Source organism: Dromaius novaehollandiae, chromosome 20, assembly GCF_036370855.1.
Source record: "Dromaius novaehollandiae isolate bDroNov1 chromosome 20, bDroNov1.hap1, whole genome shotgun sequence".
Taxonomy (NCBI): domain Eukaryota; kingdom Metazoa; phylum Chordata; class Aves; order Casuariiformes; family Dromaiidae; genus Dromaius; species Dromaius novaehollandiae.
In genome coordinates, this window is record NC_088117.1 from 3595204 (window position 1) to 3619450 (window position 24247).

Genomic DNA, 24247 nt, shown 5'->3' on the forward strand with positions numbered 1-24247 from the left:
TGACCTTCCTCCTCCTCGCCCTGTGCAGGACGGGGTCGGGATGGCTCTTTGCCTGAGCCGGCCGCCCAGGAGGCATCCGAAGGGCGGTTAACTGCTCGCGTTGGCCTTATCGCAGAAAGAGAGACCTTGCCTCAGCTTAATCTGTTTTGGGAGGAGATTAAAGGAACGAGACGCTTTGCCGGGGAGCAAAAGTGATTCGTATCAAATGGGTCTAATCTACTTGCAAAATGGATTAAACCAGTCCGAAATCAAGGGCTTAGTGAGTCTTTCCCCCTCCACCACCAGAATAAGGGATTTCTTTTTTGGGCCCCTAAATTTGGTTTTAGATTCACACTTGATCTGACCTGGACCGAGGCGCCGGTGCAGCCAGCTCAGAGGCAGGGCAGCGACTGGCCCCGGGGCGCTGCTGATCTTGGCTTTGCTTTTCTGGATACGAAACAAGCTTCAGGCTGTGGCCCGTCAGCGTGCTCCCTCCCGAAGCGCTGCCGCACAGCCGGCTGCTTCGCCACGGGTTAATTTGAAGACGACCTTGGCCAAAATTTAAATGCTTGTGCAAAATGGTGCAAGAACATGGCCTATTGAGGCGGGGGGGAAAGAGAGCTTTTCTCAAAAAAGCTTCTACCCAGTTGCACTAAGGCCTCGGCTTATTATAAGGCAGCCTTAGTCTGTGTAGATGGGACCATATCCTGCAAGCTCTAAGAGCTGCCTTAAAAAGCCTTACTTCATTTGTCCCTTAAAGCTCCAGGTCCTGAAAGCAGCTGATCAAAGGAGGTAACATCACTTCTGAAGAGAAAAAGCACCGTCTTAGGTAAATGCTGAAGTTTCAAAACAATGACAACAACAAAAACCCTGCTCCTATTTTCTTCCAAAAACCCACGTGATTCTGGCGAACAAAGTCGGGCTGTTTTGCTGGCCTGGCCTGGCGGTGTGGGGGGGCTGGATGTCAGCGATGAGGGAAGTGAAAAAGCTTTGCATTTGTGTAAGACTGCAAAATCGGGTTACTAAACAGGATACATGCTGGGAGAGCAGCTGCGTGCCCGGCTGCGGTGAGCTGGGCGCTGCTCGCCGGCCGTGCTCGGGTGCATCGCTGCAGACCCAGGGCACGCCGGCTCGCTGCGGCTGCTCTCAGTCGTAATTACGGTTATCATAAATACTGCTGTTTTTCTTTTCCGTGGCTCGCTGCTCGCTCCAGGGCTCTGCTCAGAGTGCTTTACTGGCACGGCTCGGCCGGTTGCCAGAGCGTTGCCGATGGGTGCAGAGCTGCAGCATTTACCCACGTGGCGGGAGCAAACACAGCTCGGCGAATAGCTGCTTCACACCCTCCGTACTCCTCTTCCCGTCTGGGCTCGCACCTGCTTTGGGTTTTGCGTCTCGGCGATGCTGTTTTGGAGGGGTCGGGTCAGAGCTCAGCTTGGCTCTGTCTTTAGCATGCTCCAACTCGTGACTTCTTTCTTGAAAGAGATGAAAAGAAACTTCCCCTCGCGAGGCAGCGCTTGGCGGCTTTGTCCAGCTCAGCCGAGCCCGCAGGCGAATCCGGCCTCTGGGCTGCTGAGAAACCCCGTGCCGAGCTGCCCAGCCCCTCCGCGCCAGCTCGCTCCCCGTGCTGGAGACCGGACCCCTTTGCCTCGGCTTGCCAAGCTCACGCGCACGCCACGTCCCGTTAGGAAGCTTCATTCCCACAGGCTCTTTCCCTTTAGCTTACAGTGACTGCCAGAGGGTTGAAAAGCAAATTCAAGCAAAAGCCCTGCTGTGCAAGTGCTGTTTACGTGGCCGGTTGGGGAGCGATCACACAAACGTGCGTGCGCATCCCTGAGGCTGCAAGTAACCTCCAAAATAATGTGCAAGAGCCTCCTGCAACTGGACCCCAATGCGCCTTCCGCGAAAGGAGCTGGAGCAGCCCATTAGCTACACGCTAACCCGGGAGGCTGGAGCTGAATCACTGGCTTTGCAACAGGGTTTCTCTGTGACCTTCAACAAGTCGCTTGATCATCAAGGCAGGTAAGTGCTGCAACACGTGATCTCCCAGTCACCCCTCCGCAGAGAGCTGTCCTCACCTCCCGAACCGGCCGCCAGCCGCGTTCAGCGCGTAGGAGGGCATCCTCCGAAACAGGCTGAGCAGGAAGCTGCCAAAACCAGCCCAGGGTGACATGAGGAGGAAGGGGCAACGCTTGGCTATGCAGGTATCGGACTAATCCGAGACGAGTGCTTCATCTCTGGTGGCAAAGGTGGAGGTGGAGAGACAGGCTGCTACGCTTGCCCCAGGCCAAAATATCCCCTTGCTTGTCTTTGGAGGTTGAAGGACAAGAAAAACCTGGCTTCAACTCCTTCCTGGCCCGGTTCAAAGCGGGGGTTCAAGCCCCAGCCTCTGCTGGGCCAACGGGGAGCCCTAGCAAGACCCGGGTTCCCGTGCCTGGACCTGGCTTAGGCACCCCAGGGAAGCAGATGAAGGGACGCCCATCAAAGCCCCCACTTTGGGGCTTCTCTAGGGCAGGATCTGAGCTGCTTGTTTGCTGGCCTCGCCTGCCCTTAGCTTTACCACTGCACGCTGGTGAAATTCGGTGGGATTTAAGCCTGAGTGAGACTCCCGGCTTTCAAGGAGGAGCACAGGCGAGGTGCTTGGCTACCAAAACAGTGTTGGTGGCCACCAAAGTACCGTTTGAGTTGGGACTCTGGGTTCCCCAGGTATGAACTTCCAACCCCGTGAGACTCCAGTACGACAGACACGAAGAATTACGGGTTTATACGTGTGTGTAGACATATAGAGATGTGAGTGTATAGAACAAGGTGTAACAGTATTACTCGAATGAAGAGAAGGTGGTTTGGGTGCAATCATCTAGGCACAGGGGGATTTGCTGCTGCTCAAATGTGTTTTAACCGCAAGGGGAAATTTTCAGCTGGTCGGTAAGAAGAGCGTGGAAGTGAACGTGTAACGGCGACAGAGCAACGCCAGCTCACCCCAACCTGAGCGCGGTGCTGATGTCTCTGGACGGGTCGCTGTACGCATGCTCGTGCTGATGCCACCAGCGTTGTCCCTAACATGCCGATGGGATTGCCCATTAACTTATGGCACGCCGCTTATCAGCTTAAACGGAGGGGGAGCAAACATCGGGGAGAAAAAATGGATTCCTGTTTCATTACATGCTCACGCGGTGCCCGGCATTTCTCGTGCCACGGGGGGGTGAGACACCCAGCCCTGTCCTTCTGGGCGAGCGGCCGCCGGCTCCGCGGCAGGGCGGAGGGCGAGAGCCACCCGTATCCGGCAGGGCTCAGACCCCGCAGCCCCGGGGGGCCGGCTCGGAGGTCAAGGACCGGACGGTGCTGAGGGACTGGGTCGCGGAGGAAAAGGCTGTGTCACACGGTGTCGCTCTGCCTGGCCGGCAGGGCCGGCGCTGGGGCTCTCTGCTAAACCCTTAAGCACCTTATCGGGCCCACCTTTGATCGCCTCCCGCGGCATCCCGACAACGAGCAGCGTCCCCGGCGGGTTATTCCGGATCCGCCGGGCTTCCTGGCCGGGAGGAACGCGTGGCCTAATCTCAACGCTTTCTTCACTTCCAGGCCGCGGCTCCTCGCCATCTCCGCTCTTATCTGCCGCCGATGCGGCACCCCCTCGTATTTCCTCCGACACAGAAAACGCTGCCTCTTCCCGAGCGCTGCGTGCGGCAGAGCTCCCACAAACTCCGCTCCGGGTCAGCGTGCCCTCTAATCCGTTTACGATGTTTGTGGCTGGCTCCCCTGCGCCGACCCTGCTCTTTGCCTTCTCGCTAATCTACCTGCGAGCAGCGGGGGAAGGAGCCGCCCCGGCACACGCTGTCCCCAGACGCGCCGGGGAGATGCCGTTGCCTTGGGCTTTGCACTGGCCGATGCTCGCAAATGCTTTCGGGGGCTTTAGCCACACAAGGAGCCCGGCTGCCCTGCACGAAGGCACAGGGGAAGCCGGGGGGAAAATCCCCTCGTTCCTGACCGGTGTCCTGCTTCCGGCAGGACCGTTGAGTGCAAGCCAAGCTCTCCATCGCAGGCTGTGGTGGCTGGGCACCCCGGGGAGCTGCGGGTGGGTTAGTTGTTCAAAGCCGCCCCAGAAGGTAGGTTTGCAGGTGTTCAACGCCTTCTCGGCAAAGCGTGCCGTGCTACGGAAGTTATCCAGCCTGGGAGGGCGGCAAGGCGGGAGGCGTTCACGTCGGGGGCTCGCGGGCAACACGGTTGGGTGCAGAAGGTGCTGGTTCACGGCCATCACCCAAAAGCAGTGCTGGGAAAGGGACATCCCGGTCACCCCGGATGAGCCCATCTCCCGCCTTGCTCTCATGGGATCCCCAGGCAGGACTGCAGCGAAATCCATGCCGAGCCGCAACAGTTGACCTTCACGATGGGTTGGTAGCAACCAAACAGCAACCTGCTGCAGTTCTTCTTCCCAAATCCTTTCTCTCGGGAAAAGCCCTGTGTATCCCGCTGTGGCTTTAAACACAGCATTCCGCGCGGCTCCCTGGAGATTTAATCTGCGACCTTTTGCTGATACAAGGACATCCCTGCTCCGTTCCTGGCTTCATCCCACCAGGCTGCCTCTGACCTTGGGCAAGTCACTTATTCCCATACTCGGTTGCCTCGTGGCGGTTAATATTTACTGTACCTGTCTCGGAGAGGAGCGGAGCAGAAGTCACTGTTTGCGGAGAACGTGGAAGGCGTTCGATGGGGCTCACTCGCTCGCAGGAGAAAATCTTCCCGTGTTAGCTGTTAGCAGGGTAATGTGGCAGCAATGCTACCAGAACTGGTGGAATTGGACCACGATAAGATAAGACTTGATCCCAAGGTGAGTAGAAAAATAGGTCCCAAACATATGGCAGAAATACATTTTTTTCCCACCTCGCGGACTTCTGACACTAAGTAATAATACCACACCGAGCAAATATTCGATGAGCTGCCCCGTTTGGGAGGGTTTGGGGGGCAGAGCTGGACTCTGACGTACACACGTGGGCTGGAGGTGGGATCCCAGGGTGGTGCTGCCCTGAAACACCCATGGACCCCCCGCGTTTGCCTTGCTGCAGCTCGCGCCGGCTTTGAACATCTAAGAAACTAATGGTGTTTATTCCATCCTCCTGTTTGGCTATTTTGGCCAGTTCCCATCATTCAAAAAAATGAGTTGTGCTTCCTAACTCATGAGATCGCTAATAAAAATTAATGGGGTCTGAATCCCGTAGGGCTGCTCTCTGCGTCAGAGCCCCTCGTGCTCCCGCTTTTCAAGTCTTTCTGCACCGGTGGCTGCGATTCGCAAAGCCAGGGCTTTCCCTGGAAACCAAGCGAGGTTTCTCCGGAGACGGCTGCCTCGAGGAGGCGAGCATCATGGCTCAGCCGGCTGAAGGGGAAGCGGGAAATGCGGCCGGCTGCCGATCCGTGGTGGCATCCCGAAGCACCAGCGATACCGTGCGCCGGGACGCTTGGAGCCGGAGCAGCTCCGGGAAGCGCAGCCGGCTGCAAACTCCCCCGAAGGGCCGCGGAGGGAGGTGCCCGCGGGCGGCGCAACCCGCCGGCCAAAATTGCTAGTTGGGTTTTGTTTCTGCACCCGCCGAGCTCATTTCCCGGTGCTTGTGCAATCGCACATGCTTCCGTGTCCCTTCCCCGGTGTCTATGTGCCAACGGGCCGAAAACACCTGGGGAGGGAAAACAGCCGTGCTGGGCCGCTGCCCCGCGAGGCCGCGTCTGGGCGAGGTTTACCCGCGCGGGGTGTAGTCGCCCGGGTGCAATCCCGCGGCGAGTTGGGTCTCTCCTACCCCCCTCCCGAAATAGCGGTGCTTTCAAGATAAGCTCCCAGGAGCGGACAGCGCTGGCCGCTCGCTCTGGGTTGGTCCCGGTTGGCGTGCTGGGGCGGTTTCGGTAATGCCGTATCTACAGGAAACGAAAAGCAGCGGCCTGTTTAATTAATCTAACTGGGATTTGGTTTCAGTGCGATAGCTGTAAATCACCGCTCTACTGCAATAACCTTCTGCGTAGAAATTCGCAGCTAGCTGCTCAGCTTTTTGGGCCGTAAATAATGAAAAAAAGTACGTAGACTCGCGCCCCATGGGGAGACCCTACAGCAAACACGGGGGGGACCTTGCAATAAGCACAGAGGCGAGGGCGGAGACGCAGGGCGCGGAGGGGAAGGAGGCTGGGAACGCTGTTTTCAACGAGCGACAGGGATTCCCGGCGGGGGGAGGGCGGGGCCCGGCCCCGGGGCGGGGCGCTCCGCCGCGGGCGCCTATAAAGGGCGGCGGGAGCAGCCGGGCGCGTCCGGGAGCAGCGCGCAGGGCCGGTGAGCGCCAGGGCCGCGGGTTCGCGTCCCGCGGGGGGACGGTCGGGGCCGCGGGTTCGCGCCCCGTCTCAGGTTGGGGGGGCTGGGGGCGGGCTCCCCCCGTGCTGGGCTCGGCTCCGTGTACAGCACCCGGCCCGGGGGTGGCTGCTTGCTTTTAAGATCCCCCGGGGGAGGAAGCGCCCCAAAGGGTGCTGGGGGGGTGCAAGGGGGCCGAGCTCACCGGGTGCCCCTGTCCCGCTCTCGCAGGGCCGTCGCCATGTCGGTGTCGCACAGCTCCAAGCTCAACAAGCTGGTGAGGGAGCAGTACATGAAGCTGCCCCAGGGCGACCTGGTCCAGGTCACCTACGTCTGGATCGACGGCAGCGGCGAGGGCGTGCGCTGCAAGAGCCGGACCCTTGAGAAGGAGCCCAAGAGCATCGAAGGTAATGGCGGGCCTCTTCTCGCGGCACGCGCCGGAGGGCCCCGAGCATCGCCAGGGCGCGTGGGGCTGGCGCCTGTTCTCCCCGGGCTTTTGCAGCCTCGGTGATGCCAGCGCCAACCGTCTCGCCAGGTTGCACGGAGCGGTGTGGTAAACACCCGGCCTCCGGCGGGCTGGGGTTTGCTTAATCCCTAATCTCTGTCACTAGGGCTGGGTGGGACAGGCAAGACCAGATCCTGCCACGCAGCCCGCAGCGGTGCCAGCACCTGGCATGGATGGGCTCGGTGGCGGGGGGCGGGGGGGGGCGTTTGCGCCGTGCTGCTCTCAACGCCGCTTTCCCCCGGTCCGGCCTCGCAGACGTGCCCGAGTGGAATTTCGACGGCTCCAGCACGGCCCAGGCGGAGGGCTCCAACAGCGACATGTTCCTCGTGCCCGTCCGCATGTTCAGAGACCCCTTCTGCCTCGACCCCAACAAGCTGGTGTTGTGCGAGGTGCTGAAGTACAACCGGAAACCCGCAGGTGAGCTGGTGTACCGCGCTCCCCGCACAGCCCGTGCACCGCCCGGCTGCCGCGGGCGCCGGTGCCGCTGCTCAGCATCCCTCTGCCCAAGGGGCCGATTGCCTGGGGTCACCTTTGCCAAGGAACCGCTCAGCCGGGAAGCTGCTGCGTGGTTGGCCTGAGGCTCCAAAATTGAGATGCCGTTTGAGGCTGTTATTTGCAGGAACCTGCTCTAGCAGGTGCTGCGAAGGGCGAGGAGAAACAGTCGGACGCGGCTAGCGTTCTGCGTCAGCCCCGTCGCTAGCGGAGCGCCAGCGAGCGCCCTGGCTCGTGATCCTCAACGCCCAGCGCCTCGGGGCTGCGCGGGTGCGACGGCAGCCCCGCACGAGGCCCTCGGGAAGCGGCTGGGTCAGCGAGCCCACGCTTAGGCTTTTGTGTACGGGAAACTGCCGATAAAGCGTTCAAAACACTCGGGCGTAGAAACGGAAGGTCGTTTTAGTGCATCGTGCTTGCGGCTGCTCCCCTTGTCAGTGGGCAGCCGCTGAGAAGGAACGAGAAGCCGAGAGGGGCCGGAGCAGCGCGGTCTTGCTGTAGGATATCCTCCGGTTAAGGTGTCCGAAGTGCGCTGGAGCGTTGTCCGTATCGCCGAGGGCAGAAGTCTGCAGGCTGGGCATCGATCCCTGTCCGTCCCGTAAAGCCCCGGACCAAGGAGGGGAGCTGGGTAGGGGAAGGAGAGCTGGGACGTCGGCTGGGTGGCTCCTGGCAGCGTTACTCACCCGAGGTGTCTTCGGGCTGGCTTGGAAGCGAGGCGGGGGCCGCCGGCCAGCTGGGCCGGTGGGTGGAGTGGGGATGTTTGTGCGTCAACACGCAGCATCTTCCTGGAAGAGTGGGGGTCTGCGGGTAGCGATGGTGAAAGGCGGATTTGGTTCCTCTTAGCGCAGCAAGACGTGTTTTGGCCGTGGGGGAAGTGCTTTGGTGCTCTTGCTCTAGCCTCAGCTGACCCAGAATGATTTTTTTCTTATTTAAAGAAAGTCCGTCATCTTGGGATCGTGTTGTTTAGTGACGTGGTATGAGCAGAGCTCAGCCCCGAGGCTCTGCCTAATCCACGCCTGGCCAGGGCACACGGTGCTGCCGCCACTTCCCGGAGTTGGGCCCTGTTTACATTAAGGGGTGTGTGGCCTTGGGAAACTCTTTCCTTTTCTCCCGTTAATGCAAGATCTTTAGTCCCAGATCCTGGAGTTTGCCATAGCTGCTCTGGGGGCTTGTATTGTCACTTAAAGGTAGAATTTGCAGCCAAGGGGCTGCTTTTCCCCGTGACACAGGGAAAGCAATTTTTCAGCCTTGCCTCTCCCTTTAGCCAGCTGTTTTGGTCTGAACCCTCACTCCCCTTTGGCACTTTCTCCAGTTTCTGGGTCGCTCTCTGATACCCACATCTGCTTGGTGAAGCCCTGGATGCTCTGAGCCCTCCTGCTGTGAAAGGGCAAGCCAGGACGAGCTGGTTTTCTGCAAGCTGAATTGGATGCTAGCCAGAAACCTGGAGCAGTAGAAAGATGTGTCTAAGGAGAAGCAAGCTGAGGATGGTACGGAGGGTTGTAAGATGGGAGCAGAGCAGGGATGGGAGATGCACAGTTGCTGCTGTCAGATCTGCTAGGTTCCTCGGAGGATGGGGCTGGAGTATGTCTCCTAATCTCTCGGTGTGTCAGAGGAGGTAGAGGACGCTTGTGGACTGGAGGCAGCGGTTGGAGGACTGGAGGCAGCGGTTTTGGCAGTAGCCTAATTAAAACCTTCTTGGCCTGTAGCCTGATGCTGTGGTGACGGAGCTGCTCTGCCTCAGCCCTGCAGCTGCGTAGATGGATGTTTGGGGATCCCTTATGAACGCCTCAGTGGAAAGGTCTGACACCTCTCAGTCCCTAGATCTCACCAGACTTTGCTACAGTGCCTGTTTCCATGGATAAAGGAAACTGGTGAGCAGAAAACATCCCAGGAGGGGGGAATCCACTTCAGTTTCTTTAAGGCCCTCTGCTTCTGCGGGAAACACTGCAGGGGTTGAGGGCAGACCTCTGTGACTGGGATTAAGTGGAGCGTGGAGGATGTCTGCTTGCCGCAGGTGGGTCTAACGGGGGTTTCTCTCCCCTCAGAGACCAACTTGAGACACACGTGTAAGAAAGTCATGGACTTGGCTAAGGACAGCCACCCCTGGTTTGGGATGGAGCAGGAGTACACTCTGCTGGGCATCAACGGCCACCCCTACGGCTGGCCCGACAACGGCTTCCCAGGCCCCCAGGGTGAGTGCCCCTCTCCCCTTCCCCGCAGCGGGCTTCCTCGTGTTTGCCCCATGCCCACGGTCCTGCTCGCCGTGACGCTCCTGGGGGTCAGTGTCTCGGCGTCCGACCGAGCTCCCGCTCGGCTTGGGGCGAGGTGGCTCTCCCAGCCGGCTGCATCCGCGTGGTGCTGGGACCCATCAGCGCCGGGACCCTGCAGACCCGCACACCAGCGGGGAGAAGCCACGTGCAAAGACCTTCCAAGCCTGGACCCAGGTGCTCGGCTGGGCGAGCTCGGCTCTTCCCGCTGCCCCGGCGGCAGGCGTCCTGCTCGCTCCGTTGTCAGCCCTGCTCCCGGGCAGCTTCGGCGCAGCTTTGCCGCTGCGGCAGCCTGCGGGCAGCCGGCTCGGGGCCGGGGGGAGGTTAGGAGGTGTTTGCCGAAGGCGCTTTGTGCCCCACGGCTCACGTGAGCCGGCCGGCAGCACCGCTCCTGCCGGACCCCGATTACACAAACAGCTCGGCTGCAGGACTTGTTTGTCGAGGGCTGGAGAACTCGACCGGAAAAATCTCTCCGTGGCTGTTCATTAAAAGAGCGGCCGTGCGAAGGCCGGGTGCTGCAGCACATTTTTCCCTCCTGAAGCAGCAGAGGAGTCTGAGCACCCCGGCTGCCTCCTGGGAAAGGGCTGGGGATTTCCCAACCGAACTTAATCAGCCTTTTGTGCAGACAGACTGTTTTCAACATCTCCTTCCCCTAGGCGGGGAGAAGAGCTTCATTTAACTTGCTTGAATGAGGAAGAGCCATCTAAAGTAACAGCAAGCTGAATTTTCTAGGCATGAACAATGTTAGCTGTTGTCAGAACAATCTCCTAAGCCTTAAGTGCTCAGAGGGTCAATGAAGTGCTGCAGGGCAGGCCCGGCTTTCCTTATCTCCCAGTCACCTCCCAGTTTATGCATTGCAAGTCCTATTTAACTGCCTAGATAAGGCTGAGGCTGCACAGCTGCAACCCCCTGGATTTCTGACACCGCTGGCCCTCGGAGTAGGGGCCAGTGGCCAGATGCACCATGGAGGCCAGCGTGGTTTAATTTCCTATAGATCTGCTGCAGATAATCCCACCGCTCACAGATATTGGAACCAGTGATCACACTGGAGTGCTGCTGTTGCTCCCAAAAGCTTTACGTGGGTGTTAACTTCTGTTTCTTTTTCAGGCCCCTATTACTGCGGGGTTGGAGCCGACAAGGTGTACGGGCGTGATATCGTGGAGTCCCACTACAAGGCATGTCTCTACGCGGGGGTGAAGATCTGTGGCACCAATGCGGAGGTGATGCCCTCCCAGGTACGTGCGAGCGGCTCTCCGTGGCCCGTTGGGGAGCTGCTGGTTTCGGCCAGAAGCCAACGGGAGAGGCCACGTGTGTCTTGGCGCCTGGCAAGGCCGGGAGTGTGGGCTTGGAGATGCTGACCACGAGGATCTTGCAGATCTGCATCTCTCAGATCTCTGCTCTCCGTACCCTGTTGCCGAAAGCAATTAGAGCATTTGACCCTCTTTCCAGGAGAAAAGGGAGTTTTGGGCCCTGGGTATCAGTGGCCATCAGCAAACTGTGTAGAGGCAGCGAACGCTTGCTTCCAGAGGAGAGGAGCCCTGTGTTTCTGTGGCGCCTGGTCTCCAGAGGCAGACTGAGGCCAGGCTGATTTGTAACTTCCAGCTCCTCTGGGATGCTGGATCTAGTGGTTCCCCACGTCAGCAGAGTTTTTTGTCTAGATGAGAGCAGTTGTGCTGCTAAAGCGAGGATGTGTGGGTTGATTTTCTTCTCGCTTGCCCCAGACCAAGGGTTTGCACAGGGGTGGGTTAATCCTGGCTGTGCACCGGGCTGCAAAACTGCAGCAAGCTCTTTGCACGACGGCGGCCTGAGCTCTGGCAGCCCATGAAGAGTTGGGTGCTTTTCTCTGGTTTCCTTCAAATTCCTGAGTAGCCAAGGCAGGGCAAGTTAAAGCCCCTGCCGAAGGCTGACTGGAGATGGGAGGCCAGCAGAAGAAAGCTGTTTCGTGTCCCCAGGAGCAGGGGACCAGGAGGGGGGCAGTGCAAGCCAGGCTGAGCTGCAGGAGTAAGCGGAGCCGTGGGGGTCTGGGTCCTGCTCCTCTACCAGGGGAGCTGGGAGGCTCGTGTGGGGCCCAGCCTTGGGGAGAGCTTGGAGGGGACGTCGCTGGGCTTGATTTATTTAGGAGTTTGCCAAAGGAGTCCCTGATTGCATTATGCAGCTGGCCAGACTGCCCGGCTGCGGCTTGGCCCTGCAGCCTGCGAATCGCTGACTCTCCCTCCGCTGATCTGGCCGTGATAAGCGGAGGCCTTATCTGCGGCGTAGCTGAGGCAGGACTTTTAACTACCCTGCTATTTGCCCGGACTTTTTCAGGGTCCTTTTTTGCTGCTTGCTGCATCCTGTGCTTAGTCTCCGCTGGGCCATGCCAGCAGATACCGTAAATGTCTCACTAGTCCCTACTTAGTCATCGTGGGTGGCGCAACCCTGTCTCTGGATGGGGGGGAAGCAGCTGAGTAAAGGCCTAGCAAGGACCTCGTTAGTCCTGTGCCCTGCTATTGCCCTGCGGGTCCTGTAATCCTGTTAGCTGGCAGCTCGAGCATTGGCTTCATTGATAGAAACCCTCTGATTTTTCTGTAATTAGTCATAACCACTTTATTCCCATTTATCTTGTGCCAGAGCTGTCCTGTCACTTAACTAGATCCTCTCCATCCCCCTTGTTCATTCCTAGGGGATAATCTGTAAAGCTGAGCCAGTTCCTGCCTTTCTAGTTCTTGCTGCGGTAGGTGATGGCTGGGGAGGCTCAAACCTGCCCGTTACCATCAGCAGATCCTCTCTCCCCTCCCAGTGGGAATTTCAGGTGGGCCCGTGCGAAGGCATCGAGATGGGGGATCACCTCTGGATGGCTCGCTTCATCCTGCACCGGGTCTGTGAGGACTTTGGGGTTGTGGCCACTCTGGATCCCAAACCGATGACCGGCAACTGGAACGGAGCTGGGTGTCACACCAACTACAGCACGGAAGAAATGAGGAGAGAAGGTGGCCTCAAGTGAGTTCCGGGGGGGGATTTCTGGGGGCTGAAGGCTGTGCCCAGCAGGCTCGGGGTGAGCGACCCGAGCTGGTGGGGAAGCTCAGCTCGTGGCTGCTTGGTGGCCTTGGTGGCCCTGCCTTAGGGCTTGTGTCTCCATGTCTGGATCGCTGCACCAGGCAGGACAGCCCCACCTCAGTCATGAGCATTTTATTTTAGAAGCAATCTGTCCTGTGCAGTGCCCAAGGCAAGCGCTGAGCCTGTCTCCTGGGCTGTGCTCCCCCCAGGAGCAGGGGTGACAGTCTCCCAGAAGAGGGATCTGCTCTTTAAGCAGATCCGGTGGCAACCCTGACCCCGTTCTCCTCTCTCAGGCACATCGAAGCTGCTATTGAGAAGCTGAGCAAGCGACACGACTACCACATCTGCGTGTATGACCCCCGGGGGGGCAGAGACAACTCCAGGAGGCTCACCGGCCACCACGAGACGTCCAACATCTTCGAGTTCTCCGCCGGCGTGGCCAACCGAGGCGCCAGCATCCGCATCCCCCGGCAGGTCGGCCAGGACGGCTACGGGTACTTCGAGGATCGGCGGCCCGCGGCCAACTGCGACCCGTACGCCGTCACGGAGGCCATCATGAGGACGACGGTGCTCAACGAGACGGGGGTGGAGACCAAAGACTATGCTGACAACTGAGGCCGTGGGGTGGGTGGAGGTTTTTAAGTCTCCACTAGCTTCTCACGGGGGATTTGTGCCCGTGCGATATCCTCAGCATTAAGTTCAGACTCGTTAGGAACCTCGCTTCTGGTTTTGTGAAATGTCAGCGTAGAAATATATATTTTATAGCAAGAGGGAGGGGCCAGCCTGTTTTCTCAACCACTTCTGGTTCCTGGTTTTAGATCAGACGTGGGGAGTTTTTTAAAACTTGGATTTAACTTTTTTTTTTCCGGTGGACTTTATACTGTGATGCACAGAGGTCCCTACGTGGAAGCTGCAGCTGCTGCCGTTTGAACCTGGGGAGGGTGGGTGCTTTTTTCCATATCTGTGTTGCAAGGAAATGGTAATAAAAAGTTGTCCCAGCTGCGTGACAGCCGGGTTCCACCGTGGCAGATACGCTTGTCTGTAGCTCCTGGAGGTCTGGGGAGGATTTAATTTGGGTCTTGCTGGTGGGTTGCTGCTCGGGGCAGCCAGGGCAGCTGCTGAGCAGCCTGCGCTGGCCCTGGGCGATGCTGCAGGACCGGAGATGCTGCAGGACCTTTCATGGCAGGGGTCTGGAGCAGCAGGTTTAACTCCGTGGCTGGAAGGCAGAAGCACAGCTCTGCAGAAGACACTTCGTACCTGCAACACAGATGCCCTCTGCACCCAGGCAGCGTGGGATGCCGCATGGCAGAGCGCAGATCCTGCCTTCTCCGCGCGCGTGGATTTAACCAGCCGCTCTGGGTGGACGTGGGAGCTCAGCGCGGGGGCACGAAGAACCTCCTGGCGCCGGGTGCTCGTGAGCTTTCTGCCCCAGGGGCTGGGAGCTCATCTTCCACACGCGGCGACTGGGGGACCGAAAGGCCATCTCCCTGCGTCGTGATCCTCCGCAAGGCAAACAGAGCGGCCGGCGGGCTGAGCAAACAGCGGCTGCGGAGCAGCTGGCGGGCGTTTACACAGGGCGGGCGCTGCTGAGTCAGCAGCCGGCGGGAGCTGCGGATCTGTGCTGCCGGCACGGCCGGGGGAGCTGGCACCTGGATCCTGCCCGTGCAATCGTGGGGAAGGGGGGCCGTGTCCTCGGGTCAGAGCCTCTTCCCAAGGATGACAGCGGCTTGTCTTGAAGAAGCCAAAAGTCTAGGTGGGGTCGCACCACTGGTTGTCCCAGCGCTGGGGTCCCAGCCATGGCACCGGTGGCCGCTTACTTGGAGGTGAGCGGTGCCAGGCCGGAGCGTCGCGCCTGCTCCCGTGCAGTTGTGGGGGTTTGGATACCGGTGGGGGTGAATTTTCCTAGCAGAAATTGCCGTTCCGAGTTTCTAAACTCCTCCTCCAAAGCGCCGTGCTGGGTCTCGCTTTCTTCTCAGCCCTGTGATGATGTTGACCGTTGGGACGGTGACTGCCGGATGCAGCTGGAAAATCGATAAAGAGCTAATTCTGGAGCAAAACCATGTTCGTGGTCTTTTCCTGGAGCGTAACAGTGGTTCAGAGCACGTGAGCTGTCAGTGTGTGGTGCTGTATGGCCCTTGCTAAATCTCGGGAGTGTTTGAAGCTACGTTTCCAGCCTGCAGCTCTCTGTGGCCAGCTCCCAGAGCCCACCGTGCAAATGCTTTGCAATCATCCTGGATTTCACCCCTCAGGTAACGAACCCTCTTTTTTGAGGAGAGCAGGGGAGTCTCCGAGGCGAGCCAGGGACTTGCCTGAGGTCAGAGCCGGAGCTTTCCCCGGAGCTGGGACCAGCCCGGCCACCCTTCGCCAGTGTCCTTGGGGGCTGGTCCCCACGTGACTGGAGCTGCTGCACGCTCGGGCACTTCCAAGCTCCCTGAGATCCTTTGCCAAAATATGTATTTTCTTCCCTGTATTTTTTTTGAGGTCAAAATCAGCCGGAAACCATATGTCCAAGCTTTTTTTCTAATGCAGGAGAGGGGATTTCCAGCCCCAGGGCTTGACCCAGAGGGGAAGCACAGCCACCGGCTGGCTCCCCCGGGAGCTTTTCCCATGCTCTGGCGGTCGGAGGTGGCTCTGGGCCATCAGCTCGCGTGGGGTACCCGTCTGTCCCTGGGCACGGTGCGGACAGGGAGGGGTGGCCACAGCAGTGTGGGTGCCGAGGTGCCCAGAGCACCCCCTGAGCCCTTGGGAGCTGAGGGAATGCGCGAGCAAGGCGGCAGTGCGGTGGAGACACCCGGGAAAGCACTTTCTGTAGCGTTAACGCTGTGGCTGGACGCAGGCGCTGCTGCAGAGCTGAGCACCAGCAAACTGGGCTGGCAGCACTCGGGGCACCCGCTGGCTGTGCTTTGGGGGGCAGCTCCTTTCCTCCAGGCCATGTGTCCCCCAACATGAGCGCAGGGTGCTGGACTCGGCTCTAGGATGGTTTGAGCTTCATCTTTACAGGGATTTTTTCACTGTAGGGAGCACCCCAGGAGGGCCCTGCTCCGGTTCCTGCAGCTGGCCAGGAGTGGGGGGGCACGGGGGTCCCGGTGGGGCCAGGGCTGGGCTGGAGGGACCCGGTCCCGGTCCTGGGGCTGGGGAGCACCAAGGTTATGTGGGGTCTGGATGTGCTTCTTGGGGCTTTGCTGCCCTCAGCAGGCTCAGATGCAAATAGCACATGGAGCAGGCTGGGGCCTTGCCCAGGCGCTCTGCACTCCCACCGCCAGCTCTGCCATCCCACCGTGGTCCCACCGCCAGCTCTGCCATCCCACCACCACCTTTCCTGTCCCACCGCGGTCCCACCACCAGCTCTGCCGTCCCACCGCCACCTTTCCTGTCCCACCGCGGTCCCACCACCAGCTTTCCTGGCCCACCACAGAGCAGCTGGCGCCATGGACAACCTGGCCCAGGCCGGTCACCAGGCACCTTTGGGGCAACAAGCTCCCTTACAGCCCCTGCAGAACCCAGGGTTAAACTTGGGGGGGCTATAAAATGTCCTAGACTAGAGGAGCAAGAGGAACCCAGGGTGACAGCACCTCTGGTGCTTCTTCCGCTTAAACCTTGGCTGAATCGGCACCGTCTTGCTTGTGGAAGAGCTGTGGGTGGGCAATGCCGTGCACCTCGTCGACACAAACGCCTCATTTCTGCTCTGCACGGGTCCAGCTCACCCCCCAGGACCACCTTGCCCCCTTGCCCGCTGGATGTTCAAGCCTGCCTTTACCAGCGCTTGGGTTTCCATGTGAGCTTTCACCGGTGGTGGCACGTTCCCCTCCCCTGCGCCGGCGTGGGTCCACGAGGAGCAGATCCCCACCGGTCCCCGCTGGCCGGCAGGTCCCTGCCAGGAGCAGGCGAGCAGCACGCACGGCCCGGGGGTAGGAAGTGGCAGTGCCGGAGCCCACCGGTTCCTCCGCCTTCGGGTCCCTTCATCGCGCTGAATTCCATCACTTTGCAGTCGATCAAGGCCTTGAGGATTTGTTGGCTTTTTTTTTTTTTCTGAGCCAGTTATAAAAAAGACATTAGAATTGCAATTCTGATGCTAACAATAGCATTACACAAAGCCGCTGGCCAGAAGCGAGGAGTTCTGGGTAGAATAAAGACCTAAACTGAAATGTCAATAATAGTTTCTTCTTTCCCCCCCTCCCTGTTTTCCAGCCTGCACAATCCACTCAGGCGTCTCCATCTTTCAGCTGCACTTAACGAGCATTAAAATGGTTTCAAATTAGATCTGCTGCAAATTGAATTTTTCCCTCAGAAGGCAAAGGCCAGTGATAATATTTTGGTTTTGTAGAAGAGCGTTGTTGATCTCAGAGGCTCTCAGCCCGCGAGGAGACGTTCCTTATCACCAGCGACTCGCTGCCGTCGAAACGCAGCCACAGCCAGAGGGGGACAAGCGTCGCCGGGGGCACCTCACATGCACTGGGAGAAGCAACTTGGGCTAAACTTGCAGGAAAGTTTGAGTCTGCAGAAAAGCAGCTGCCGACGCTGAACGGCTCGAGGCAGGGATGCTGGAAAGCCTCCCGCGGCTGCCCCGGGTGACGGCAGATGCTCGCCGAGCCGGTGACGCGGCCCCTAACCTGGCAACGCACGCCGAGCTTTTTGGGCTATTTGTTCAGCTCCGCATGGCTTCGCCGCTGTTAAAACCATCTGCACGGCTGTGAGGGGAGCCGGGGCACTGCGAGGCGGAGGGGGGACGGGCGGGCGTGCGGCTTGCAGCGTGTTAGGACCCTGCGAGACCTCATGCTCGGGCTTTGCTTGGTAGAGACAGCAATTAGACTTTCCAGGAGAACCCCGTTACCATGGCAGGGTGACTGGGAGCAGCCGGGTCGTTTAGCTCATCTGCTCAGGATGGGCCCCCCCACCAGCACCCCGGGCGGGCCCGCGGCAGCAGGGACAACGCAATCACGCGGCTGCGCCGGGTGCGCTGGAGCGAGCCGGGGGCTGGGGTGTCTCGGTGATGGGCGAGCAGGGCTGCAAGGGCAGATGGGGGGCTGTCAAGGGCCCCCTGCGAGCTGGAGGCTGGAGCTCTGCATGGGAGCCCAGGCTAAGGTGGCACCTGCACAGGGTGCTAACAGCCCTAATGGCCCTGATCAGCATCAGCTGGGTCTCCACCTCCACCCTCTGCCCACGGGCCCAGGAACCTATTTAAGCTCAGCCTGGGGTCTTTGGTGCCTGTTCTAGCTGTGTTATAGGTCCTTAGCTCAGCTGCTCCTTGACTGCTAAGGTGTGGGGTGGAGAAGGGAAGGCTGGTGGGCCTGGCTGGAGGTCTGCATGAAGGGTAACAGAAGGAAAGAGCAAAGCTGGAAGAGGTGGGTTTGGGGGGCTGTGGGGGTGTATGTATTACAGGGCAGATCTCCTGGGGATGGGGGTTGGAGGGTCCCCTCTGCTGTGCCATGTGCAGTGCTTGTTCATCCATTTTCACTGCGGGGTCCCTGGAGGCTGTTGTCACCATGGCTGGTACCAGTAACCAGGTGTGTGGTGTGAAGGAGGGAGATGGAGCCTTGTGTTGTGTGGGAAGGGTCAAGCTGCCATGTATGTGCTGATCTCATAGCTGGGAGAGCAGACTTTGCGCTGGTTGCTGCAGGACCAGGCTTGCTTTTGGTCTCAAGCTCTGTTGTGCTGCTTCTTTAAGCATCACTGGTACCTGTCTGGTTAACACCTGTTGAGGATGTGGCCTTGGCTTAGGAGAGGTGGGGGAATGATGGCCTGGAACTTCCTCTAGCTGCCTTTGAAGGGAGGGAAGGGCATATGCTTGGGATTGCCACTATGACAGGTCCCCCAGGGCTGTGCTGTGACACTGAGAGCAGCCAGGCTTAGATGGCCATGTGTCCCATGGGAGCCAGCTCCCCGTGGTGACATCTCATGTGCTTGTGCCCATGCGGGGAGCTGGGCAACTGGATGCGACTGCATCCATGTGCTCACACCAGAGGAATCCCCCCCCAGTATGTGTGGGGACAGGCAGTGGCAGGTTGGGGCCAGAGAGCTTAATTTTGCTTTCAAACCCCATTTCCTGCAGCTGCTGAAGTGCTGAGAAGCGAGGCTGGTAATGGGATGCCATGAGTGGGAATGTATTTGCAGAGGATGATGAGATGCAATTGCCATTACTGTTTTTCTTTTTTTTTCAAGTCTATTTCATTTAAGCTCTTTGCCATTTATGCAGGTGCTTGGGTTGCAGCAAGGAAGGCAAGTATTAAAATTATAACAGCAAAGTTTGATAAGAGTAGGAGGGACAGGCTGAGCTGTAGTTGCACTGCAGTCAGGCAGGTGTCTGGTGGGGACATGATTCAAACCCAAATGAAGTGACTTATTCTGGTGCCACTTTAGCCTGATAATGGAAATCAGAGTTCACTGGCCTTGGTTTACGTTTGCAAGTAGGCGTTTGCACTGGTTCAGCTATGTCAGTGGCTGAAATGTCAATGTATGCAAAGCTTTTAGGAGGACGTTAAAAATAACTGTAGGTAGGGCTGTGGTTGCAATGTCCGCACACTCCTCCTGTGAGCCACCTGAAGGCAATAGGTGCTGCTGGGGAGTATAGCAGCTAGCAAAAGAGTTGAATTTTATCCTAAACCTATCTTGGCTTAAGTTCACAGGAAACCAGAGGAAACTGGGGGAAAAAAAGTGATGTTGAAGCTCAGGGAAAGAGAAGGAAGTTCTGATGAATGTGGCAGGTGTGGATCTGCGAGATGAATTCTAGCCCCAAGGAAAATAGTGAAATGAGATAAATTTGGAGGCTTTCTCCCTGCTGCAGAGGGCTGGCTAGGGTGACTATCTTATCCGTGGGGCATAATCCAGGACACTGACCCACACCATGCTTCCCCCTGTTCCCCCTGCTCACAGGGAATGGGAGTGTGGTGTTAACGGGCTCTTGGCCATATTAAATCAGGCACACTGTGTCCTTTCCCCTCTTGTCCTCAGCCAAGGATCCCATGGCTTTGTTTCAAGGCTTTTCAGTGCCTTATGTGTCCTTTCCCCATATTCCCACCCTTTTGGGGCAGTCATGCTGTTCCCTGCTGTGTGCGAGCTCTCCTTGCTGCCTGTATGTCACCTAACTGTGCCGGCTCTCGGGCCCAGTCCCAGGGCACATCCCCAGGGTGGCACGGTGGCTTAAGGACACCCTTTCCCAGCAGGGAAACTCGGGACGATGGCTTGGCAGGTTTCCTCTGCGGAGGCAGCGTGGGGGAAGCAGACGTGTGACGCTCTCCAACGCTGTGTTGCGCTTGGCTCCCACCAGCACCAGGGATGTGGAGACAGACAAAACAGCAAACACGAGCAGGCAGGTTTCTGCCTCCATTCGCGCAGTGGTGGCAGCTGCCGTCTGCTTGCTGACAGCACCGCTTTCCACCCAGCCCTGGGCCACCCACCCCAAAATCTGTGTTTGTCCCTTCCCAGTCACCGCCTGTATCCCCAGGGGCACCTGTGCAGCTGGGCTGGCCAGCTGTCCTGCCTATAAGAGCCAGTTCTAGGAGGCTGCTGGCAGGAACCGTGTCCTAGGAGCTGCTCCTAGAGCCTGTCATGAGCTGCTCTGTCCCCTGCTTGTGCCACCGCAGGGACAGCAGGGCTGTTTCCCTGACCGAGGGCTGCAGAGCAGCTGGCTGTGGAAGCACCAGTCCTGCCATTGCTTGGTGGAAATGAGCTGTAAAACCCCCTTAGCCACTTTGGTTGCCACCAGCTCAGGTGGCCTTGTCAAAGGCTGGTGGGAAACGACCAGTGCATGGTTTAGCACGGGCAGAGCCTGCTCTGAGCGCAGGGCATCGCTCTGCATGGTGAGGGTGGCCAGGGCGGGCATCACGGCAGCGGACTCGCTTCTTCATGACGCCTCCTGCTCAGGACCGTACAGGTTTGTCAGATGTGACTCACCGCCTCGTGATGAGTCTGGCTGGTGGCAAACCAGTGCCCTTTGAGTCTTGCGCATTAGCTCGTGGAAACTCAAATCAGTAGTGACTGAGACAAGTAAAATGTCTTACGGGGCAGTCCTGCTGTGGGCAGGAGGGTGAGGAGCTCGGGGTGAACTGGGCTGGGAACTGCAAGGTGCAAAGGGAGGTCTCTGCCCTTCCCATGGGGCCAAGCACTCTGCTCTCCCGCCCAGCACCCACTGATGATGTGCTTGGCAAGCAAAACTCTCTTTCAGGAAGAGTTACTTCATGAAGAAAAACGAGTGGCTGATCGCACCCTCCAGGCATGATGCTATAGGACATTATTCTAGCAGCTCCCAAAAGCAGCTTGAGTTGAGAGATTAACTCATTCCCCTGCACGTGTGGGTCTGCAAGCCCTCTGGTCCACCGCACAGGGCATCCTTGGGGTCAGAAGTGCTGGTGTGAGCCTGTCCCTCACCCAGGGCTGCTGGCCCTGCACTGTGGAGAAGAGCTCAGCGTACAGGCTTAGAGCTGTGCTTTTGTTTGGGACGAGGGCCCTGAGCAGCTATTCAGCTGGTTTTGGGCTGCTCAGGCAACCGGAGCTGCTTGCAGCAGGTGGAGTTGGAGCAGGCATTGCCCTCGGCACAGCGAGCCCTGCATCCTCCAGACGTGCCCGCCCACGCACGGAGCCACAGCTTGGCTCTGTCTCGCTGGCTGCTCTGAGCGGTGGTGTTTTCTGCATTTCCTTGGGAACGGTCTCTTGGTAGTGGGAGCAGGGTGAGAGGCTGCTGGGACATGTTTCTCCATGCTGGGAATGGATTTTTGGCCTGAACACATGGAGTGAGTGATGAGGAGCAGGAAAATGAAGTGCTTCTCTTGGCAGAGTGAGGGGGGGACATGTGTGCTGAGAAAGGGAGAGGGTTTTCCATGTGTCTGCAAAGCCCAGCCAGGCCTGGGAGAGGGGATGCAGAGGCTGTGGGGTGCCCTGACCCCCAAAACCTGCCTGGGGTGCTGACATGATCCCTGGTGCCTGATCAGCCCTCTCCCAAATAGCTTCTCCTGGGTTGCACACAGCATTGGGGCAATCCCACCTTGGTCTGCTCATGCCTGTTAAACGGCATCTGTCGCCTTTCCCTAGGACGGTGGTGAACCTGAGCTCACAGCAGAAGTAGCTCTACAGTGAAGGAGCAGTGCAAAATGCTGCAGTGGCACTGGGGGAATCGGAGTCCAGCTCTTGATTTTTAATTTCACCTTGCCTTTCTGAGGCAAGGTCCCTCCAGAATCACCAGGAGAGTGAGTAAATCCTCATGTTCCCAGAGCCCGTGGGCGAACACAAATAAACTGCAGTCCCCACTCTGCCTGTGCCGAGATGCTGAACTTCGTGGGAAAGGGAGGACGGTTTTCCCACCAGCCCTTCTTCCTTTCCAGTCCCACGCTGAGTAACAGTGTCCCACAGTGAAGGAGGAGGCCAGAAATCCAGCTAGCCAGATTAGAATTGTAATAATAGTAATTAATGCCTTGCCTCTCTCTAAGGATTTTTCTAGTGAGGATTGCCAGGTGCGGTACAGGCATTAACCAATTAAAGCAATAGCACCCACGTAAGTGGGACGGGTGCCAGCTGCGTAATGGGATTGCAGTGGGTCAGCTGGGGGCCTGCTTTCTGTGCTCTGATTCTTGTTGTGGCTTGGAGATAAAAAGGAGGAGCTGGCTCAGGAGGGATGTCCCTGAATTAGCCTCCTTCCCACAGGGTGAGGGCTAATCTGTGTGGGAAGAAGCAGGTCAGGAGCACCTGGTGTGTTACCTGTGGGTACTCATCTGTTCCCTAGCTAACAGAAATGAGTGAATTTACAGTGGGAATGCACTTGCTGTCACCACAGCCAGCGCATGTGTGCTACAGGGCCTGCGCTTACCTCTGTGTGTGCATTTGGGGTCACAACAGCCAGTGCATTAACTCCTGTCTATGCACGTGTCTATGTAGGAGGCTGTTCCTGCACACACACTTCCATAAACACACAAATGCCAGTATGTGGGCTTGCATAGACACAAGCCGGCATAATAACATGAAGGCTGGAGAAAACGCTTCACAAGGACAGACTTAAAGCGCTCATATTTAGTTTATCAAGAAAATTGAGAGGTGTCTTCATCTGTGTGTAAGTACTGTCACAAGGAGAAGCTGCTTGGTGCTAAAGGGCTCTTTAGTATCAGAGAAAGGCATAACAAGAACCAGTGGCAGAAACTGAAACTTGACAAAGTCAGACTAAAAAGCAGGCGTGCATGTTAGTGGCAACAAGGATGTGCAATTGAAGCAAACTGCCAAGGGATGTGGTAGAATTTTTTTTTTTTTGTCCCTTGATAAAGGGCAGCCTTGTGTCATCTCCCTGGTGGAAATGCCTCAGCCAAATTATACTTTAGTCAGCCACACAATCTGAGGCTAAATAGATATTTATTATGCTATCATGCATGCCCCTTAGATTTTTTTTTTTTTTTTTTTTTTAAACAACCTCTGGATGAGAGGTCACTGTCTTGGGATACAGGATCTTGGGACACATCACATGGTGGCAGAGGGACGGTACCTGAAGCTGTGGCCTGGGACAACGTCTCGCTGTCTGTGAGCTGCCTTGGGGACTCATACAGCGGATGGGGGACCTCGGCTGTGACCTCCTGTCAGAGAAGTGAGGGTTGTGGAGGAGGGTTCAGCAGAACAAGTGCCATGTGAACCCTGGTCCTGATAAAAGGTGTCAGCCCTGTACAAATGAATAATAATTGCTGCTGTTGTTATCAGATGCTATGGTCAACTGGCTGGGGAATCAGCTGAGTAGTGGTGAGGTACTGAGTAAGGCAAGTGATATAGAAAAGGTAAGAAACTGAAGTATGGCATAAATATATTAGCATTATGTATTTTATAGCCATACATATGTATGGCTATAAAATGTAGCTCTGTATTATCAGTGATACATAGTATAAATATATCAGCAGTGAGCCCTTCATGGGCTCTCTGTTTGAACGTGTGTATTTTAATTAGAGGGAAGCTTAAGAAATTTAAGGGCCAAATACATTTTAACTTTCTTGGTCTGGCATCTCTGCTATTATCTCTCCTCTTCAGTCCCAGGGGCTCCAGTGCCTGGTGTAGCGGGAGCTTTGCTCTGTCATCACACTATAACAGAGGGACTGGAAAGCAAGATAGGCCAAGAGTGTACCTGGGGTGCCGGGCAGGCACCCTGTGAAGCTTGCCAGCCTCCCCAGCACCCACGTACCCCTGAAGCTGTGGAGCAAGTGGAAATGATCCTGCAGACTGCCCTGGAGATAACATGCTGCTGCCTCACCCAGAAGAGCTCACCTGACTGAGCTGCGTATCAGTCACTGCTTCGTTATGCACAGGCACTTCCCTGAGCCTCTCCCTGAGGACTCCTGGGCTCCTGGCAGGGTTGAGCCCAGCCAGGTGGAGATCACTGCCTCCTGCCCATGGAGGGGAAGCTGAGGCAGAGTCAGGTGGGTCTGTGCCTTGTCCGTGTCACAGGGCACAGCTGGAGGACCTCATCTGGAAGACCAAAAGAGGAACAATTTAAGTCACAGGAAAATGCCTGACTTAACCATGAAGCCTTCTGCCTCGTGTACTGCTTGTACACACAAAGTAGCACAAGACTCTGCAGCTACAGCTGCACCCCTGGTGTGTTTTGCCCAAGTGTGGGAATACCTACAGCTGTTCCCCTGGCGCCTGCTGTAGGAGCTTGTCTTGTGCTGTGAGCACAGTGTGGCTCAGGTTATAAAA

General features: G+C 57.6%; 1 protein-coding gene across 1 annotated transcript; it reads left to right on the forward strand.

Annotated features, from left to right (window-relative positions):
- Positions 1–6243: 6243 nt before the first annotated feature.
- Positions 6244–13617, forward strand: LOC112991326 (glutamine synthetase). The gene is made up of 7 exons (XM_026113744.2): positions 6244–6280; positions 6527–6702; positions 7056–7217; positions 9335–9481; positions 10664–10791; positions 12336–12535; positions 12886–13617. The coding sequence occupies exons 2-7, from the start codon at positions 6537–6539 to the stop codon at positions 13205–13207; spliced, it is 1125 nt and encodes a 374-aa protein (XP_025969529.2). The 5' UTR covers positions 6244–6280; positions 6527–6536; the 3' UTR covers positions 13208–13617.
- The last annotated feature ends 10630 nt before the right edge of the window (positions 13618–24247 follow it).